Source organism: Sander lucioperca, chromosome 14, assembly GCF_008315115.2.
Source record: "Sander lucioperca isolate FBNREF2018 chromosome 14, SLUC_FBN_1.2, whole genome shotgun sequence".
NCBI classification, from domain to species: Eukaryota; Metazoa; Chordata; class Actinopteri; order Perciformes; family Percidae; genus Sander; species Sander lucioperca.
The window spans coordinates 7,296,535-7,317,607 of NC_050186.1; the positions used below are offsets into that span (position 1 = coordinate 7,296,535).

At 43.0% G+C, this 21,073-nt stretch overlaps 1 protein-coding gene across 2 annotated transcripts in view; it reads left to right on the forward strand.

Moving 5' to 3' along the window:
* The window catches only part of slc12a2 (solute carrier family 12 member 2), an 86,394-nt gene that overhangs the window by 52,882 nt on the left and 12,439 nt on the right, over positions 1-21,073 (forward strand). The window contains exons 14-23 of one of the 2 annotated variants that reach the window (XM_031282363.2): positions 3,251-3,406; positions 4,651-4,750; positions 7,558-7,669; positions 11,209-11,349; positions 12,351-12,457; positions 14,369-14,448; positions 14,851-14,994; positions 16,603-16,650; positions 19,567-19,689; positions 20,937-21,048. In XM_031282363.2, the coding sequence (XP_031138223.2) occupies positions 3,251-3,406; positions 4,651-4,750; positions 7,558-7,669; positions 11,209-11,349; positions 12,351-12,457; positions 14,369-14,448; positions 14,851-14,994; positions 16,603-16,650; positions 19,567-19,689; positions 20,937-21,048 (1,123 nt within the window). The remainder of the gene's footprint in view (positions 1-3,250; positions 3,407-4,650; positions 4,751-7,557; positions 7,670-11,208; positions 11,350-12,350; positions 12,458-14,368; positions 14,449-14,850; positions 14,995-16,602; positions 16,651-19,566; positions 19,690-20,936; positions 21,049-21,073) is intronic. The other variant, XM_035991414.1, reaches the window with a different exon arrangement.

Here is a 21,073-nt window from a genome sequence, read left to right on the forward strand (position 1 = left end):
GCTCTAAGAGCTGAGAGCTAGTGTTTTCCAGCTCAGAGACCGGTCCTGGGAACATGGTGCTGCTCGTCACTCCCAATAGTCCTGCAGTTAGCAAGCTAGTTAGCTCGACCACTAACTGGCTAATGAGTTAAACTGTTTATTCAATAGATGGCCGTCTTTCTGGCTCTTTCGTCTCACAAAGGTCGGCAATGGGAATGGGTTTGCTGTTCATCAGCGTTGCGTGTCAAAGCTAACCCTCGTGCTAAAGATTCACATGGATTCACTCAGCGGCCCACTGATTTCATTCACATTTAAAAATGGCTTTCCTTTCAAAATCCAGTGGTTTAAAATGCTGGTGTGATCGAGCCATTGCAGTTTTGGGTCCCACAAGCCAGAGAGTTATGGTAACATTTATAGTACAGATAATACTAATATATAATAGATGGCCTTTGGGTCTAACAGTTTATGGTTACAATACACACACACACACACACACACACACACACACACTTGACTCGCTTGACTTGCTTGTCATGGAACTGTACAATTTCAAACTTTAAATATTTTGAGATAAACAACTTTTTGTAATCAAAGCTCATTTTGAAAAAAAAGAACAGTTGTCAGATCCTCTGGGTTTTTACCTTGATAATACAATAAGCATCAAATACAGTAGTGTGAGGAAAAAAATATGAAAAGGTATGTCAATGAATGTTAATGAATTTTCTGTCAAGTTCTCAGGGCGGCCTGGTAGCTCAGGGTGCGCTCCATATGCTAAGGCTCAGTCCTTACCGCAGCGGCCGTGGGTTCCATTCCAACCCGCAGCCCTTTGCTGCATGTCATTCCCACTCTCTCTTCCACTTTCTGTCTACAGCTGTCCTGTCAATTAAAGGTCTAAAATGCCCAAAAAATGATCTTTAAAAAATAACTAAAAGTTAAAGTTCTTTAGTATTACCATTTAGTCCCTTCTTACTTTTAACTGTAGCTATCTAATGCAGTGTAATGTGATATTCGTGGCAAATGGTTTGAAACGTCATGCTGTAATCCACCGTTGGTCCGATATTTAAGGGTTATCACGCTGGGGTTTCCCATGTGCTCCAACGCACCCTGTCCTCCAATCACTCCATCCCTATGTTGCTGCTCTGAAATATGTTGGTACACAAGTGTGTGGGTCACTGTTACTGACACACTGCCACATCAGAGGAGTCATTAATGGAATTGGCTGGGTTATGATTTTGAGTGACAGTTGTGTTAATTTGGAACAAAAAGCCTTTTTAAAAGCTGAGTGCATCATTCCATTGCTGCTGTTGTGTAGCTTGGCCCTGCTGTTGAATGACGCATGTTTGCCAGGAGCTGTAATGCCTCTGGGACAATACAGCAGCGTCAGTCATCTCTGGCTGACAGACTGGCTCTGCACTTGACGCTCACGCACAACTACATAGGAATATCTGAATATGTCAGAAGCTTTTTAGAGGTGATGTTGTACAGCATACAAACATGCTACCCTTTATATTTGCTAGTTATTTGTTTGTAAAGGGTCAGTTCACCTGTGGTATATTAGATCACAATGGTAAATAGTCAGATACCACACACCAAAATACACAAAAGGATTCTCCGTGACCTCCAATGGTCTCTATCTACACAGATAGTTGCTTTGATCTGTCTCTGTCTCCAATCCAACGGAATTCAGTTTGCGATGCAGAATTGGAAGAAAGCCATATGAATCCTTAAACAGAAGCAGTGTTGCTACTAACTAGCTGATTGTGTCACGCCTACTGCAGTTGTCTCAGACTGATGGCACCATTAATGTAGAGCCTAATAGTTTCTGTGATAACCGAATCATGGGTGGAATCGTGGAAATTGTGAATTTATAAAAGCTATAAAACAGATTCCATAGGGCTCTACATTAAGAGATTAGAAAATATGACTGTCTACATTTCCAGCCGAGCCGCCCCACTGTAACTGTAGTTTAAAAAAACGTCTTTAAAATACATTACAAAATAATTCCCAGTGGGTCAGGCCTGGTGAGGGGCAACTTGGGATACAGGCTTGGAATACACTGTATTTAGCTGTTGTAGCTACAGGTTGTCATCGTTAATGAAACAGCCACTGGAAGCTCTTTCTGGCTTCGCAGATAACAAAAGGGAATTACAGATCTTAACTACATCTTTGAATTTTAGTTACTCATACACTTAATTACTTACAAATATCGAAAGCTAGATTCGGTAAGAGATTAAATTAAGATATGAAATTCCAGATTTAGATTAGGGTGAAATGCTTTTGAACCCTTACCTTGGTTAGAGACGTTAATTATCCAGAGGGCTGGAAACATTGTTTCTGCACAGAGATGAGATTCCGTTTCATACCACTGTAGGTATGTCACAAAACCTTTACATGCTTGTCATTTTGGGTGAACTGGCCCTTTAGATTGTAGAGAATATCTAATTGAAATGCATATACAGCAGTTGATCTTTTCTATATTGAGTTCTGTGCTTTTTCCCCCCCCCCCCACAATACCAAAGCTCTAGCAGAACTCCAGGTACAGATTCTCTATTCCTCCAAGCAGGTCATATAAGTACACAGACTTAAATGGTACATGGCTTAATTAGAGGCAAGCAGTAATACAGACATTGACTTCTGGATTTTACTGCCTCTGCAACCACAAACTATTTCTGCGCCATTAGGTGTTGTAGGCCTCTTCAGGGCTGATCTCTCCCCGAGAGAAACGGCACCATCCATGTACCCTTTATGTCCTGTGGTTTGTTTTAGACTCTGTCATTGTGTAACCACACAGTCTGACTGTCCCATCACTAAAATCCTACTAGTCTAGTGTCTGTGGTACCCAGTAAACCAATGTGGTCTCTAATAGCTGGTATAACTTCCGGTCTCCAGTCTAACAGGCTGCTAACTCCCATTCTTTAACCCAGCACATCTCCAACTTTAACTTTATCCATGCTCTTTAACAGCAACATTTAATATTTTAAGATCATAAAAATGATTGGAAATGTTTCCTTTCATGGCAGATGACCACAGTGTCTTCTGATTGTTAGTCTTTTGAATTGCAGGTCAAACTTAATTTGGTCAAGGAGTCTGACAGATCTGACCTCTACTCAACCCAAAGAATATGAAGTGCATTTCCTCCGTGTACCATCATTATTAATTTTTGGAAACATTATGAAACAGTATGTGACAGCACTCTGAGTTTGTTTGATCTTTTTTACATATCACACGCCTTCTGTTGCCATGTTGTGACTGGTTGTGGTTGGTGCTGCAGGGTGGCGACCCAGCTTCAAATACTACAACATGTGGGTTTCTCTGGCTGGAGCCGTGCTGTGCTGTGGGGTGATGTTTGTCATCAACTGGTGGGCCGCGCTCCTCACCAACGCCATTGTTCTGGGCCTTTTTATCTACGTCAGCTACAAGAAGCCAGGTGAGTTACAGAGCCTGAGTTCATCACAACATTTCTTGTTTCTAGCCACTGTTTTACAGAATCCAGCTGCAGTTCTACCTGCAAACCAACATTTATACCCTCAGAATAAAATAAAAATATGCTCCAATTACGAAAACCTGACACAATAGTGCCGGTAATATGACAATATATGATAGTTGACAAAATGATGTTATAAATTATTTTCCCACTTAAACACACGTCGTATCTGACTCTGACTGGGGTAGCAACTCAAATTTAGCCAGGGTCTGATCCCGGACCAGTCCGACTTCAGTTCTTTATTCATGTGTGCAGTCACTGTACCCAGCCATGTTTGCCAAGAGTTAGTCTATATCCACAATGTTCCATTTTGAGGACTGCTCTGGTGCCGCAGGAAATTCTGCCGAATGTCCCTCTTTTCAGCCGGCTGTACGTCTCCTTCCTCTTTCTTTGTGTTGGCGTTCTAACCTCCGGCTGATTTGTGAGGACTATGGTTAACTGCTCCTCAGATCTCTGCAGGGTAAATCCAGACAGCTAGCTAGACTATCTGTCCAATCTGAGTTTTCTGTTGCACGACTAAAACTACTTTTGAACGTACACGTTCCACCAAAACTATCCACTAGACTATTTAGCAGAGGCACCGTGGCTCCGTCCGGAGCTTAGCACCGCCCAAGACGATTGTGATTGGTTTAAAGAAATGCCAATAAACCAGAACACGTTAATCTACCATCCCAGAATGCTGTGTGGACTAGCCAGACCTTCCTTTGCAGCGGTGTGAAGGAAGTTTCTGGCTAGCCAAGAGCTAACTGTCATGCTCAATGGCCATGAAATCCAAATATGTTTTTTTTTTGTAATGTGTAAATGGACATATAAAATGGATCCATAGCTAACAGACACATCAGCTGGAGCTATCTGTTGTTCAGTTCACCAAAGTGAAACATTGTAAAAATGTGAATTAATATTTTGCACTAGTTTTCCACACACATCTGTGCACCTCTTCAAACACAAAGCTGGCCGTGCAGCTCTGAACACACACACACACACACACTCACACACTCACACACACGCACACACACACACACCTGTGTGCACACTCAGTTTGACATGCAGCTACACACACACACGAGGCCTTCTCATTGCCGGTAACGCCGCATGGGTCAGCCGGCCTTTGGCCCAGCAGGACGACCCGTAAACACACTTCTAAACTGCACTGTGTGTGTTGTGCCTGCATGCGTCCTCCCCTCCAGATGTGAACTGGGGCTCGTCGACCCAGGCTCTGACCTACCACCAGGCCCTGACCCACACTCTGCACCTCAGCGGCGTGGAGGACCACATCAAGAACTTCAGGTACCAAACATATACATGTGTATATTTTATTTTTATTTTACCAGGATTTTATGTTGATAAGGCGGCTTACCCTTACTGCACATATCATGATGACTATTATGATGTGTTGTACAACGGGCAGTGTACAATTTTGTTGGCTAGTGGCAGTCTCTGCATGCAACATGAGCATGTCCACGCAGAGTGATGCAACAGCAGTGCATTGTATGTACAGTATGTGTGTATGTATGTATGCACTATGTTGTGTTGAATTTTTTAAACAGCAGATATTAGTTGTTTGTCTAAGAAAAATTTCCTTCGGGACAATACAATCTATGTTATCTTATCTCTTATGTCAGTCTCAAAAAACAGAATTATATAGGCTTTAGCCCACGCTGATATCAGCTCTGTCAGGTATACATCTAGACAGTGGAGATGTTGACGCTCCTGTTTGTATATTACAGATAAAGGTGTATATATATATATATATATATATATATATATATATATTAAACACAGAGAAGCACCCCCACTAATCAACCTAACACGCCTGCAGTTACTGTCATTACCGTTGGACAAGGCAATGTTGAAATCACTAAGACAATATTAATAGGATATTTGAAAAACATAACATAATTTCGATTTTAAATCGAAAATTGATCAAAATGAGCATTCGATTTTGACTATCGAGTAAGGATTCTTTTTTTTCTGTCTCCACCCCAAAACAAACACAACGTAGCTTAGCGGCTGTTAGCATGCAGCTAAAGACACAGGGTGATGTTAGCTTAGCGGCTGTTAGCATGCAACTAAAGACACAGGGTAAAGTTAGCTTACTGGCTGTTACCCTGTATCTTTAGTTGCCTGCTAACATTAGCTTAGCGGCTGTTAGCATGCAGCTGAAGACACAGGGTGACGTTAGCTTAGCGGTATCCTGCAGCTGCTCTTTTCCAGACACCGTGGCCACTGCCGAAGTCTGAGATGAGCCGTCACAGCTGAAAAGAAAATGTTAAAATCAAATTGAATCATGATCTTAAAAATCGAAAGTCAAATGGAACCATGGATTTAGAGAATCGTGACACCCTTATAAGGTAATATAAAATAATATCATGAAATGTCAAATGTACACAGAATCACAATATAATCAAAGCAATCACTGTTACTGTTCCGTGGGTATTGCTTAACATGGGTGACCTTCTGTAACATATTTTGTTAGTTTTGAATCACAGCTTGCTTGGAATTATTATTTGTACGGCCGATGTGTGAAGCAATAACATCATATCATATGACAGGGCAGTAGGGCCTAAAGGTTAGAGAAGCGAGCTTGTGACTGGGAGGTTGCCGGTTCAATCCCCAGACTGACAGGATAAAAATCTGGGTGGGGAAAGTGAAAAAGAGCAGTGCTTGTCCCTCCCTCATTACCACCACTGAGGTGCCCTTGAGCAAGGCCCTTAAGCCCAACTGCTCCAGTGCTGCTCAGTGGCCAGCAGATCAGACTGTGGTAGTACTGGGCAGCTTCCAGGTATGAATGTGATCAGATCAGACTGTGGTTGTACTGGGCAGCTTCCAGGTATGAATGTGATCAGATCAGACTGTGGTAGTACTGGGCAGCTTCCAGGTATGAATGTGTAACTGTGTGAATGTGACAGGTCGTCATTGCAAATGAGAATTTGTTCTCAATCGACTTACCTGGTCCAATGGGACCCATGTACTGAACTTATTTCATACCGTCACACAGAAAATGAAGCAAATGTGGCACCATGTAGAACAATAAAGGTTTATCCTTACAAACAGTATGAATAAAACTGAAGAATCTATCATTGAATAGCATAAATTTGTCATTTCTGTTGATAATCCACGAATGTGCAAGTACACCTAAAGCTATTATTTCTACGCAGAGTGTGTTCTCTCTCTAAATGCCCGCACACACGTGGTGTTTTTTGAAGACGATTAGTACCGATGTGCCGTTGGACTGTTCCCATGGAAGCAAACCAAGCAGGGGATTAAAAGGCATCTGATGGTGTCTTCAGAATGACTCGTGTGTCCTCCTCTCCCCGCCTCTGTTAAATCCCATGGTGCTTAACATTTTTGCTTTGATGTGCGCTACTCTGCTCCTGTTCCGTCTGTCCTGTGCTGAGAAGACTACAGGCCACTGTGAAGGTCAGAGGGAAAATGGCTGCAAATTTAATGCTGTAAATGTCACGGCTACCCAGCCACTGTCTTTCACTCAGTTAGGGCATGCCCAAGGATGAGACAATCTGGGGACAAGATCTTCGAGACATTTTCATAAATGTGCAATAAGGCCATAGACCCAGAACCGCAGTCAGCAATATTTGATGTGTTTTCAAAGAGATCTGGGTCTCTCTGTCCCAGACTCGCACTCTGGCATTTTCATCATTGCTAGCGAGACGCCTCATTCTGTGTAACTGGAAGTCTCACCCCCCCCTCCCCCCAGTAGTAGGCTACTGCAAAAATGTACCGGTACCGAATTCCAGGTAGTGGTATCGGTCCAGAAGTTGACCAGGAAAACGGAGAACTCAACTTGAAAGTGTGTTGCTTAAACGTTCTAAGTAAGTTGATGACCTGTTTTTGTTATCACCAATAGTTCCAGATCCCTGACCTAAAACAACATTCAGATGTAGACCTTTGAGTGATACGTCTGACAACCCTTGCCATAAAGCATAGCAACTGTTATAACAATGTCTTTTTTTATACTACTTTTTTGTCTGTCTGTGCTCGCCAGTCTCCGGGGTGGATGTTGTGGGATGATTGTTTATGTTAAATAATTGAATAATAATAGTGAATGTCACAGCTAAAGATGACATGTGTTGTAGACCCCAGTGCTTGGTGATGACGGGTTACCCCAACTCTCGGCCAGCTCTCCTGGATCTGGTCAACAGCTTCACCAAGAACGTCGGCCTGATGATCTGTGGTCATATTCGCACGGTGAGTTGATATTAAAAAGATGTTCATACAACACGACACCCATGCTTCAGAGATCGGTAATGCTCCCAACTCAATTGTAGGGCAGGGTACCCAACTCAGTATTTTTTAGGCACCGACCAAATTGCCTCTTAAGTATTGAGTATGGAAAAATGTCTCGTCATTCAAAACCCAATTTCAATACCTAAAGAGTAAATCTCATCAGTGTCAGTGAGCCAGTCAGCACGCAGCATGCTTCTACCAAGATCTAATAATGTCTGTGATTGGCTGTCTAACGTTACACGTCGTAGAGACACACAGGAAAAACTCTACGTTACACAGAGACGGCTCACGTAGTAGGAGCTGAGAAATAAATACATAGATTTGTGCCGTAATGTGTAATACAAATATACAATTGGTATAGAAAAAAGTATTGTTCAGGAACCGGTATTGAAGTCACAGTATTGGTATCGGTACTGGTATCAAATATTTTTGAATGATAGCCAGCCCTACTCAAATATGATATTGATGAGAGAACTGAATTAAATACTGCAGATGTGTTTGCAGGGCTCCAGACTAACTTTTTGCCTTGGTCACACTGGTGCGCCTAACTTTTTTTATTTAGGTGCACCAGCACAAAATTTAGGTGCACCCAAATTTTTCCTCGCATCGCCATTAACGCCACAATTTCAAGGTCACCTTTTTATCACGCTCCATATACATTCATATATATATTATGTCAATTATTTTAAACAAGAATAAGTAGTTGGTAATGGCCCCATTTGAAAATATACAGCTGCAACACATGTAAATTATCTGAAATAAATAGCCTGGTATATATTTAAAAAAATATATCTCTGAGAAAGCTCCTTAACTTGTTTTCAACAACAATAACAGACCCTGATAGCCGTAGCTCATATAGGGAGAGAGGGGGAGTACGATGGACTGAAGCGTATGCTACTCACAGAGTACGGTCCAGCACAGGTCGAATGCGCTTTGGCGGGTCAGCGGCGTTACATACGTCTTGTGTATGAAATGTCTGTATCGTCCCTGGCTGCACGGCATTTTTATGAACTATGATAATGTGGCCGTGGGTCACATCTCTCGCCCAGGTCCAGCAGGCTCCGTCTCACACGCAATTGGCTACTCAACCAGTGAAAAGTGGAGCCCACTCATTTGCAGTATTATGAACTGGGTGTCTGAGTGACATTCCCGAACCAATCACAAGCAGCACACAGTTAGTGACTGTTCTCCATCACCCATCAGCGATTGGTCTGCCAGAGAGGGTAGGCGGAGCTAACGCACCAGACTCGCTCTTTAGCTCACTTGTGTGTGAAGCGGCGTGCTGTTTTTTTCCATTCTCTTCTGGTGTTGTGGGTAAACTAATTTGACGTTCCACCAGACAGAAAGAATTGAAGATCTTCAAGATTGTAATTTTAAGCCCGAGAATATGGGGAACTTTTGCACAATTTCAATTTAAAAAGCATTCTTTTTAATAGGGAAGTTATTTGTAGATCTTATAGCATGTTTGGGTTGATGTCTGCCCAGTTCATTGAATTGTAACCTGCATGCAGCAGCACGCTTCCATCTAATGCACACATCATTTGCCAGCATCCATTAAAATATAAAATAAGTAAAACTACAACCCTCTGCTGCCCACACTACTGCACTATCTGAGCCCCAACATGCTTATATCTAGGTTTGATTATATTTCTGGATGAATATATTGTCTGATGTTTTAGTTAACCAGCAGACAGGAGCCTAAAGCAAAGCACACATATCATAACACCTTCTGCTTGTTGTTGCTAGCCAGCTGTTACCACGTGGGATGTAGCGTGATTGATTCATATTTGATCCGAGCCATGATGATGTTGGCTGAAGAGTTCTCCGCTGAATGCAGCCAGCTCAGTGTAATTTGAGTTCACAGTGTAATGGTTGGCTCAAATATCTATTCCACCAACTCCCATCAAGTCACCCATTCATCATGTTTCCCAGCCCATTGTGTCAGTTGGCAGTCATTCAACAGTATTACACATATATAGTAACAATTGTAGCCAGAGTCATAGAGTTGTGAGTGTGATATCAATATTGAATACCAGCCAATAAAGGTTTATTGGCTGATCTGTTCATTCTTAGTGCAAACATGAACACAGAATGATTACCCAGACACAGTATGTAGTGAGCTCGACGTGTTAAGGGCTTTTCACACGGGGAGCGACACTTGGCCTGCGTAGTCGCGTGGATCTGCGGGGTCTACTACGCTCCTCATGTGAAGGACAACCCCAGGCGATCAATGTGTGGTAACCATGGAGATTCTGTGCACTACTGTATTCCTGCCGTACAACTGAATGAGATCAGCTAACTGTGGTATCATATAACTCTAATCACAGGTCCATTTATAACAAATAGTGGTAATCTTAGTCTTTCCTAACCGCGGGCTGTTATTGTTGATAGCTAAAGTTAGCTACACTAGCATAGTCATAATTACTGACGTTACCTGATAAATCCAGTCTTGTTTCGATGCTCCGCTGTCTATGTCCTGATAACTGTTCAGAAAACACTTTTATATTTTAGTGAACTCACAAACAGAAGAATCAGTCTCTTGTTCAGTGATTTGCACGCTGCGTCGCACGCGTAGGGAAAAGTTCAACACAAATCAACTCTAGGGGCGGGCGGGCGTGTGCGTGTGACGAGCATGAACGCGACGCATCGCCTGTCAAACTGCCCGCGGCCCCCCTACCTGCCCGCGCGCCTCTCATTGAAAATGAATTACGAGGCGTGATAATCGCTCCCCTGTGTGAAAAGCCCTTTACAGGTCAGTTGACAAACTGTTATGGAGACACTGTTTTGAAAGGTTCTCAAACATATCCTTGACATCTTAGTTACCCTATGTTAGCCGATATATGGACTCTGCTGTCTAGGATTAGGCCAATGCCCAATCGGTTCCAACTTGGAATTGTTAAAAAAAATTATGATTCCAATGGCATCGATTTTTTTTCTTCTATTTATTGGAATCATTTGGAAAAATTGGTTTAGAATCCGATCATCGGTTCCAAAGGCTGCTGCAACCAGCTATGGATCACTATATTCTGTTCTTGCTCGACAGAAATGCATTATTTATTCATTTTAAGGTGATTTTCCATCACCACAGAAGTGTCCCGTTTACACCGTGTAAAAAGCCTTTTACCAATCCCCTGCCAGGCGTAACTGCTTCATGATGGAAAGGCCTTTCTGATTGGGTGAATGTGGGCTGTGTGCAGTCCTGCCTGCTCCTGTTGCCCCCAAACTAAACGCTGTAAACACTCTCAGCTAATGGCAGTGGAGTTTCCTGGCTGAAGGGCAGCGCTGTGAGCTCTTTTCTTCAGGAATAAACAAAGTCCCTGATGAGCAGGTTCAGAGCAGGACTCTGGTCTACAGTTTGAATTCTCCAGTCTGTGATCTGATTACATGAAACATTGCTGGATGTCTAACCTGGGTAATGTGGGGCTGCAGAATTACTTGCAGGCCTGCTGTATTTGTTACATTGTGTGTGTGTGTGTGTGTGTGTGTGTGTGTGTGTGCAGGGCTACAGACGACCAAACTTCAAAGACCTGACCACGGACCAGGCCCGGTACCAGCGCTGGCTGCTGAAGAATGAGACCAAGGCCTTCTACACGCCGGTGTTCGCCGAGGACATGAGGCAGGGGACACAGTACCTGCTGCAGGTAGGAACACAGCACACGTTATCACTGAGTCAACGGCAAACAACGGCTCTGCAGGAAGCATTGTTCAAGCCTCCTGTAGACTCGCACAGGAAGGGCCAACAGCAGCCAGCCGTGTTGGCTCCGTGCACTCTGCTTGCTGATAAGCAGCACATGCTTCTAATGGAAACTTTTTCACAAGTGTTCTCAAGTGTTGCCAACCACAAATGTTTGTCAGGTTTTTTGTTCCTGTTTGAGGATAGTTGTATTCATTGTGTAAGAGGCTATGAACTTTATTGAATTTGGCCCCTGCTTGCCCTTAAACTGTCTCAAATGATCCCAATTAATCTCAAATCAAATTTATGTTATTTTAATAACCCAGTAAAAGAAAAGAAAAAGGAAACCGTTCAGGAAAGACATTTCCTGCTTAGTTACAAGATATTATTCTGTATTTTTCTTATGGCCTACAACTCTTGTGTGCGTGTGTGGTGTTTTGAATATGCTGTAATGAAGCTGTGATACACACAATACTTATGTTCATTATTTGTTTCATAGAATTAGTTGGGAAGTAAACTCTCAATCTTAAATATTGGGGTTTAACATCTTAAATGAAAACTAGTTTCAAAATAAATGTCCTGCTGAGAAATAAAACCAGTTTAGATCTTCTGAAGCACAGTTCTGAAAAAAAAGGTTGATTTCATTTTCTGATGTTTTACATGTTTTGGTGAATAAAAATTGGTCTTATTTTAACTTGAATGGAAACCAGAAGAAGGTGAAAGTAGCAGGCTCCTGATGATCTGAGGCATAGTGCTCCCAGAGTTGAGTCATACACAGTGCTGCCAGCGTTTCCATCTGAAGTGTTTAAACTGGCCTGAGAGGGAACTGGCACCAGTGACAGGTTTAACACTTACTCTCCTGCTCCAGAATGAAAGTGTCAATGATTCCTAGGAAGGTATCCAGCCTTTAAGAAAAGAGTTGAGCAATGAATTCATGTGATTGTGATTTCCCTTCCTCTCCCTCTCAAGGCTGCCGGCCTGGGTCGCCTCAAGCCCAACACCCTGGTGCTGGGCTTCAAGAACGACTGGAGGGACGGCGACATGATGAACGTGGAGACTTACATCAGCATGATCCAGTAAGTGGACAAGAACTAAAGCTGAGTCACGTTATCGTAATACAGAGGATGTTCTGGAAAAGTCCTCTAACATCAGTGGACATGAAAACTAACCCTATTTCTGAGAGAGAAACATTGAAGCTGCTACAGTTTGCTGCTCTGCTGCATCGCAGATTGCTAAACACACCTGACTACAGGAGACATTAGTTCAGACGTCATTATATATATAGTTGGGTCTGTTCGAGGTCGGATCACGTTCTCACCACAAACGAACCGCTCCAGAGTTGGATTGAAAGCGAACCGAGACCACCTCATCAAGCAGGTCTCGGTACGCTTGTTTGGTCGCTTTTGGTGCACCCGAGTGTGATTGCTGCATTCTCACCTGCCCAAACGAACCGCACCAGCGGGGCAAACCAACTCTAGTGAGATTCAACTGAATAAAACAAGGCAGGTGTGAAAGCGCCCTCAGACACCCATGAGTGTCCAGGGGCCCCGTGAGGGTCCGCAGCCTCAGGGCACAGACACTACAGCCCTGACCAGTACCCTGACTTTGCCCGAGTATGTGTGGTACTGCTGCACACACTCTGTGTGTACTGTGCTAACACAGGAGTGCAGTGTGGGTCCATGTGAACACTAAAGCAGTCATGTGAGACTGTGAGTGAAGGACTTAAGCTGAATGAGTTCCTGATTGTAAAGTGTGGGGATTATGGCATTAGAGCTGAAGGTCAGAGATGGTTCAGCCCCACAATATTAAAATCTTAGCTAATACGCTCAGCAATGTGCCCTTTACTTTCCATCCAGCGAGAGCGGAGGCAGAGTACACGCTGCAAGGTTCAGCCTGCACGCGTTAGGGCCTTCTCTCAGCAGCCTCTTCTGTTTGAAATAGCCACGTCTTCTTGACTCTCTGTTTAGTTGAGCATGTCCTCTGAGTTTTGTTGTTGTTGATGTGGACATTACTATAGAATTATTGAGCTCAACACAGGGTTTCCATGGAGTCTTAAAGTCTTGAAAAGTCTAAAATTTCAAAATAAAATGTTTAGGTCTTACAAAGTCTTCACTGAAGAATTGTGTTCTATGTCTTAAATCATTTTAAACGGGTCTTAATGTTCTCATTGAAATGCTTCCGCAGTGCTTTACAATGTTTTTTTTGGTATTCCGTGGTGTTGTAGTTCTTTCCTCGCTACTCCAAATATAATTAGCTGTATTAGGACTACAAATGAGACCAACATGCATCTTATATTGCAGCCGGGTGCAAGGCTGCTCGAGTCTCTTTTGGGAAGAGATTTTATTTTATTTTTTGAACGGCTCTGGTTCCAGAAGTGATTTCCTCCGTTCGATATCTCTGTTGACATTTCATTAAAGGCTGATATAACGAGTTTTAAGGCTGGAACCGAGCCAACCAGCTACGAGATGAATCGTGACCATAAAACATTTGATCCGCAAAAAAAAATGAAAAAAGCAAAGGTCCAAGACTGAGTACAGAAACTATCAGAGACTTCAATGGTAGAAGCTCACTCTAGCCGTGGGTGCGGTAAACATTTCCATGGTAACAGCGAGCTCCACCAATCAGAGACGTTGCTGTTACGGTTAGGATCGTGGGTAGTGTAGTGCTTCTCCATGACATGGTGAATAAAACATGTTTTCCTTAGAACCAGGTTGATTTCATAAGACTTGTGTCTTCTACAGGAGCAGAAACCTTCGTTACACAACCTCACAGCTCAGGGGCCGTCTTCCTGGGATGGTTTAGACTTTATGGCTGATAATTCTTTTGGAGAAAAATCAACAGGATTTTCACTTGTGGAACCACACTGTTGAGCTCTATACTCCTAACATTGGTGTATGCACCAGGACCAGATGACCTGTGTTAACAGCAGCTAGCCACTGGAGGCGTTTTATTCTCAGTCTTTAATTTCACTTGTTTTTTCTTCTCAGTGATTCCTTTGACTTCCAGTTTGGTGCTGTTATTCTGCGACTCAAAGAGGGACTGGATGTGTCTCATATCCAAGGACAAGGTGTCAAAACACACACACACACACACACACAAACACAAACACACACACACACACACACACACACACACACACGCAGAGCTCTGTTCCAGAGAAGAGTTTAGCAGTGTGGTTGAAATCAAAATGATTTTTCTAAATTGTAGCACCTGTAACACAACATGGCAAATTGCATATAAAATAGTTTAATCACTGGAGTAATTTAAAGAGTGTTTCTGTGTGAAGACTACTGAACTCTTAAGTTCTGTCTGATTTCCTTTTTTCCCTGTTTTTGTGTTTTTTTTGTCCTTGCACCATCACACTCTGTAAAAATTTTGCATTTCTAATTCCCACCATCTTCTGTTCCCTCTCCTTGCCTTGTTTTCTCTTCCTCGTCTCCATGTGTCCACTCCTCCCGTTTCCTCCCAGATGACTTGCTGTCCTCCCAGGAGAAGTCCTCGGGGATGAAAGATGTGATAGTGTCCATAGACACCAGCAAAGACTCTGACGCAGATTCCTCCAAGCTGTCGTCCAAGGCCACCAGCCTCCAGAACAGTCCGGCTGTGCACAAAGGTCAGCCCGCCTCAGTATCAATGACTTTTATCAGCCAAGCACACTTAAGGCAGAAGTAGGGAAATGGAAAAGATCATAATTTATGAAGTTAGATAAAAAACAAATTTGCATATTGTATATATATAATATATTGTAAACATTTTATTTATGCATACTGTATAGTATCCTTTTATGCATTATGTCTGTGGCTCTTCGCTCCAAGCCCATTGGTTCATACTGAAGCTCAAAAATATATAGTTTCATCAATTCAACTATAAATTGAGGAGTCTGTGCATGTGTGTGTGTGTGTGTGTGTGCGTGCGTGCGTACATGCGTGTGTGTTTATGTTGCTCAAACACTACTTTAGGTCATGACAGAGGAAGGCTTTTCATTCAGGAAATCAGTTTAACAACATTCTCAGAGATCCCTCTTAATCCATCAATGACTTCTATTATTGTGCCTCCACACACACACACACACACACACACACATACACACACACACACACACACACACACACACACACACACACACACACACACACACACAGCTCGAACAGGAAGTTGTCTCAGTGACCCATGACTCCAGTCGTCCCGCTGGGCCCGGTTTAATACTCCCCAGAGGGAGAGAGATGGAGAAGTGCCACCCACACAACTCGGAGCAAACAAACAAACCCACCAAGTGTTCCCAGCTTGTGGCAGCCGAGCACCAGCCTCATCCAGTCTGGATTCATGAAGGCTCTTGGAGTATTTGGCCCTGTCCTGCTGCATGCTTACTTTATTGTCTTATTGTAGGGTGAGCTGTGTTACATTTTTTGGGTCAAAGTTGAGGTACAATATTAAATGCCCTACAACGAGAGGTACACATGTCACTCAAATCTACTGATAAGGGATCATTTCAGGTTATTACAACTTGGGTTGTATTTTTGTATCGTAGTTACCATCATTTCTATCGCTCGGCTCACCAAAGGAACTGCTGACACTTGTTCTCCAGTTTAACTTTGCTGTTGATGTAAACTGTCTCACAAACATAACTTCCACAGCAGCACTTAATCCATACATACGACATTGCTGTGTCGTTTTAACAGAGGTACAGCTCTAATTCACTTTCTAAATTGAATGGCTTCTGTATGTTTTTGGTCATTCTTGAGTTCCTGTAAGGCTCTCCACACACATTGTGAACATGTGGGTCTGATGAAGATGAATGCCTTGATTGGGCTAATCCTCTTACTGTGAGCCTGAGCTCCTACTGTACCTGAGCCGTCATTAAGACAGAATCACCCTCCTCAGTGTGGGAGCTTTTCATTTTAATCCCAGCATAGTGTCGGTGGAGAGTTGAGTTTGGAGAGTTGCAGCTGATTTATGTGGATTTGATCCCCTCCAAATGGCCATTGGAAGCCGGTGTAAGACGTTTCCAGAAATGGGAGAGACTAAGTTGAGCCCTCTGTTAAAGCTTCAGTTATCATGAAGCTAGCTGTCTCCTCAGGACCATCTGTAAATGTCTGCTTTATTGCACTTTTAATCATTCTTAATACTGTACATGTTCTTCATGAAGCCTTGGTTGTAATTTTTTGGCACATCAAACCAACATTTCACATCAATATCTCTCCTTTTGTCTCACATTTCCCAGATGACGACGATGATGGCAAAGCTACGACTCAGCCCCTGTTGAGAAAAGGCAGGAGATCCACTTTATTGTGTTGCCTTTAAACCTTTCTCTCTCTGCTTTGTTTTCATCTGAATCGCCATCCATCTAGCTCTCTGTCGCCTCATTTTTCACAGTATATTATGAATTCCTCCTGTATTAACATCCCGTCCTGCGCCCGGCTGTCTCTGTCTTGTGTCTCTCAACGTCTAGCTTCTTGGCTTTGGGAAATAACATCCTGTCTTTTCCTCTCTTTCTCCAGCTTGTAGCTCAAGCCCAGTCTCTGATGCTGTACTGTGTGTGTGTGTGTGTGTGTGTGTGTGTGTGTGTGTGTGTGTGTGTGTGTGTACGCCTTAACTCAGTCCAAGTCTGGAGTATTTAATGTTGTGAGTGTGTGCCAACATTTCAATTTCCTCCTTTCGTCTTCAGTCTCTGTCGCCTGCTGCTTCCTCTCTCTCTGGAGGGGACACTTTGTCTGCAGCTTTCTTTTCCAGGATAAAAACTGCTCTCAAGTTTCTGATCGCTGGTGTTCCCCCGTGTTCATGAGGCCAACATGAAAGAAATCATCCATGCATCAGAAAAATAGTTACCTATATCAAAACTTCAAAGAGCAACAATGTAACTTTTAAAAGAACACGTCTTCCTCTTTCAAATGAAAAGTCCCATTAAGAAGCCATAAACAACCACTCTCTCCGTTGAATGAACTGACCCATGTTACTGTGACAGCCTTCCACCCGTGGTGGCTAATGCTGGCTAGAGATATTAGGACTGAGTCCGTTCACTGACATTATCATTCTTCATTTAATGTTGTTTTTTTGTGATTAACAATTTTCTTTTCTTTTTTTCTTTCAACAAAACATACAACCCGCAATATGAACAAATCCCCCCCCCCCCCCTTTCTGTCATGACCACCCACCCAGACAAAAATCAAGAAAAGATGACACAGTAACTACAATATTCATGACCATTCAACAAAATAATAACAAAATAGACCATAAACCAAATAAACATATGTATACATGACCATCATACACTTCTCTCCCCAGCACAAAGCTTCTTAAGAGCCCATTTTCTAGTGTAGACATCCAATCTGGCAGACCGTTTATATGGCATGTTTTCAAACGCCACCACCCTAGGATTCCTCCATCCTCTTAAAAGAATCTGGAGAGGGAGTGGCACAGGCACCAATCACAATGAGTACCTAACATTATGGAGCGGCATTTGTGGCACCGAGAAGTAATATTGAATAAAAATATAAAATATGAAAGCTGTGATCATTAATAATTAAAAACATTGTGGCATGTGGCACGTGCCAGTGGCATGTACTTCCGGTACTTCCGTATGCCAGTTGCGATTGCGTGTGAATTAACGCCGTAGCGAGTAGTATGAAACGGCGAAAAACCATTTAGGTATGTTGGTCGGGGTGGACGATGGGTAAAACACAGGGCTTTCACCCAGGAGAGCGGGGTCGAGTCCTACGTGTAACTTTGTGTCCTGCGATTGATATTTCCTTTTCACGTTTGTTGTTTTCCCAACCCTAACCCCATTATTCTTTTCCTAAACCCAACCAGTTGTTCTTTTCCTAAACCCTAACCTAACTCCATTCTTCTTTTCCTAATCCCAACCGTTTTTTTGATAAATCCAACCCAACCCCGTTCTTCTTTCCCTAATCCCAACCGTTTCTTCTTTTCATGAACACAACCCGCATGTCGCGTAGCCTCGCGATAACACGCCAGGTGGCTTTAGAAAGTGCCATGTATATTTTAACGACATCTTACGTTATGTTATATTTTAACGTTATAAGTTATATTTTACGTCTTACGGTGAAGAACTAAGTTATATTGTAACGTTATAAACATGCCACTTCCAGCTGCCACATGCCACTTAAAAATCTGTCTGGCTATCAGTAAACTGGTCTGGACCCAGCTTCCTATGTGCCTATCCATCCCTTTTAGGATTGACCCATCTCTTAGAACAAATCCTCTTGGGCTGAATGGAACCTGGGTCCCTGCAATCCAACATAGGTTATCATGTATACCGGTCCCAAATTCCTGGACCTTATCACAGGACTATAGGACATGAAGTAATTGGCCGTCCTCTGTCTTACATGTCCAACAATTTGGTGTGTCTTTCAGCCCAATTCTAAACAATCTGGAGGGAGTCCCAATAGAAGCGATGTATAATCTTGAACTATATGAGATGCACCCTCACATTGTGTGAAGTAGTTTTAATATTCCTACAGATTCTGTCCCACTCCTCATCAACTCAGATCCCTTTCCCATGTCTTCTTGAGGGCTGTCCAGGCTCCATCCCCCAGTTTCTGCATTTGCATAAAATAATACCCAGAAGCCTCATAACCTCTTCCATATTTAAGCAGCACCTTATCTAAACATGTTTTTTTGTTTTTAAACTTTAAACATTAAAAATGAAGAACTCATTGTTACTTCACATCTCGTCTTCTTCGTTTTAAGATTGATTCATAACACTAAAAATGAAAAGATTACCTCTGAGTCTGTGTCTTTCCTCTCCTTGGAGGCAATGGTTACAAATGTAACATGTTGATGATTTTTAAGTAATACTACTAACTAATAACACCAAAATCAACAATTCTGAAATCTCTAAATCTAAAATGTGCAGAGAAAACACTGGGACTGTAGCGTGGCGGTTTTCATACGCCTTTTAGTTTTATTAGAATTGTGTAACATGTTTTAAGTGCTTACCATCATACCCTTTTCAAAACCACAAAAGTCCGACTGTACATAAATGACTCATCCAAAGTACGCACGGTTTGTCCACTGGGGCTTTGGTTCCACTCTCAGGACTCCCCACAGGCTGACATATTCTAGTAATTACAGTTGTATTTTATCATCTAAATGAGCTTTTACTGTGTTGGTGTTGTGTGTGTGTGTGTGTCCTGTGGTCTACGTGTGTGTGTGTCTCTTTTTGCAGAAAAGAGAAGCCCGACTCTGCCACTGAATGGGTCAGACCAGAGGCTGCTGGAGGCCAGCCAGCAGTTCCAGAAGAAACAAGGGAAGGGCACAGTGGACGTCTGGTGGCTGTTTGATGACGGAGGTGAGTCTGGGAAAAGAAATGTCCGCTATTGGGAGATCAGTCCAATGGCGGTCTATATCGAGGGCGGTTTATATACGGGATAGTTCCGGTGCTGCCGGAGGTTCCGCCGGATGTCCTTCATTTTCTGCGGATGTCCGTCCCCTTCCTCTGTCTTTGTGTTGGCGTTCTAACCTCTGGTGGATTTGTGAGGACTATGGTTAACTGCTCCTCAGATCTCTGCAGGGTAAATCCAGACAGCTAGCTAGACTATCTGTCCAATCTGAGTTTTCTGTTGCACGACTAAAACTACTTTTGAACGTACACATGTTCCATCAAAACAAGTTCCTTCCTGAGACTATTTAGCAGAAGCACCGTGGCTCCGTCCGGAGCTCAGCACCGCCCACGATGATTGTGATTGGTTTAAAGAAATGCCAATAAACCAGAGCACGTTTTTCTCCCATCCAGGAATGCTGTGTGGACTAGCCAGACCCTCCTCCGCAGCGCTGTGGAGGAAGGTCTGGCAATGCGAGACTTGGTCCAATGGTGAACATAACCAAGTTATCCACTACACCCAGTGCATCCAGATTAAAATAATTATGTTGTTAGGTAGTTTGGTTTGCAGCCAAGAAATAAATACAAAAAATACAAAATTAAATTTGTGTTGGAAAAACTGAATATTGTCTTTAAAAATACAGTATACAACATAAATGATTTTCTTAAATGCACAGGGACATTTTGCACATAAACATGTTAAAAACTGATATGGACACAGAACAATATGAGTAACAAGTCAGGACAACACAGATGCATGAGATGGATCCCCCTAGCTGTATGATGAAATCTATTAGTGATATGTTGATCAGTACAATATGTTAATCTGACTCGCTGTCAGCCCAGCGGAGGGGAAGATGTGAACAAGGCCAGAGGCGTCGTCATCACCGTGACAGCAGAGACACTGCCACTCTGTGGTGCAGGCTCACGCCTGTCTCTGGATGAGCTGTCTTCTCTTTTTGAGGCTACATCTCCACCGCTACGTTTTGATTTAAAAAGGAATATCTTCTGCTACGTTTCCCCCTCTCATTCCGCCTGCTCTGGTGTTTCCCCCTCTCATTCCCCCTGCTCTGGCGTTTCCCCCTCTCATTCCCCCTGCTCTGGTGTTTCCCCCTCCGCACCGAGATCACTTTGGGATCAAAACTCAAACGCTTAAAAACCAAAACGTAGCGATGTAAATGTAGCCTACATGTTGACATGACATGTCTCGTGTCCAGGTCTGACCCTGCTCATCCCCTACCTGCTGACCAACAAGAAGAGGTGGAAGGACTGCAAGATCCGGGTCTTCATTGGAGGCAAGATCAACAGGATCGATCACGACCGCCGAGCGTAAGTACTGCAAGTTCTTCCCATC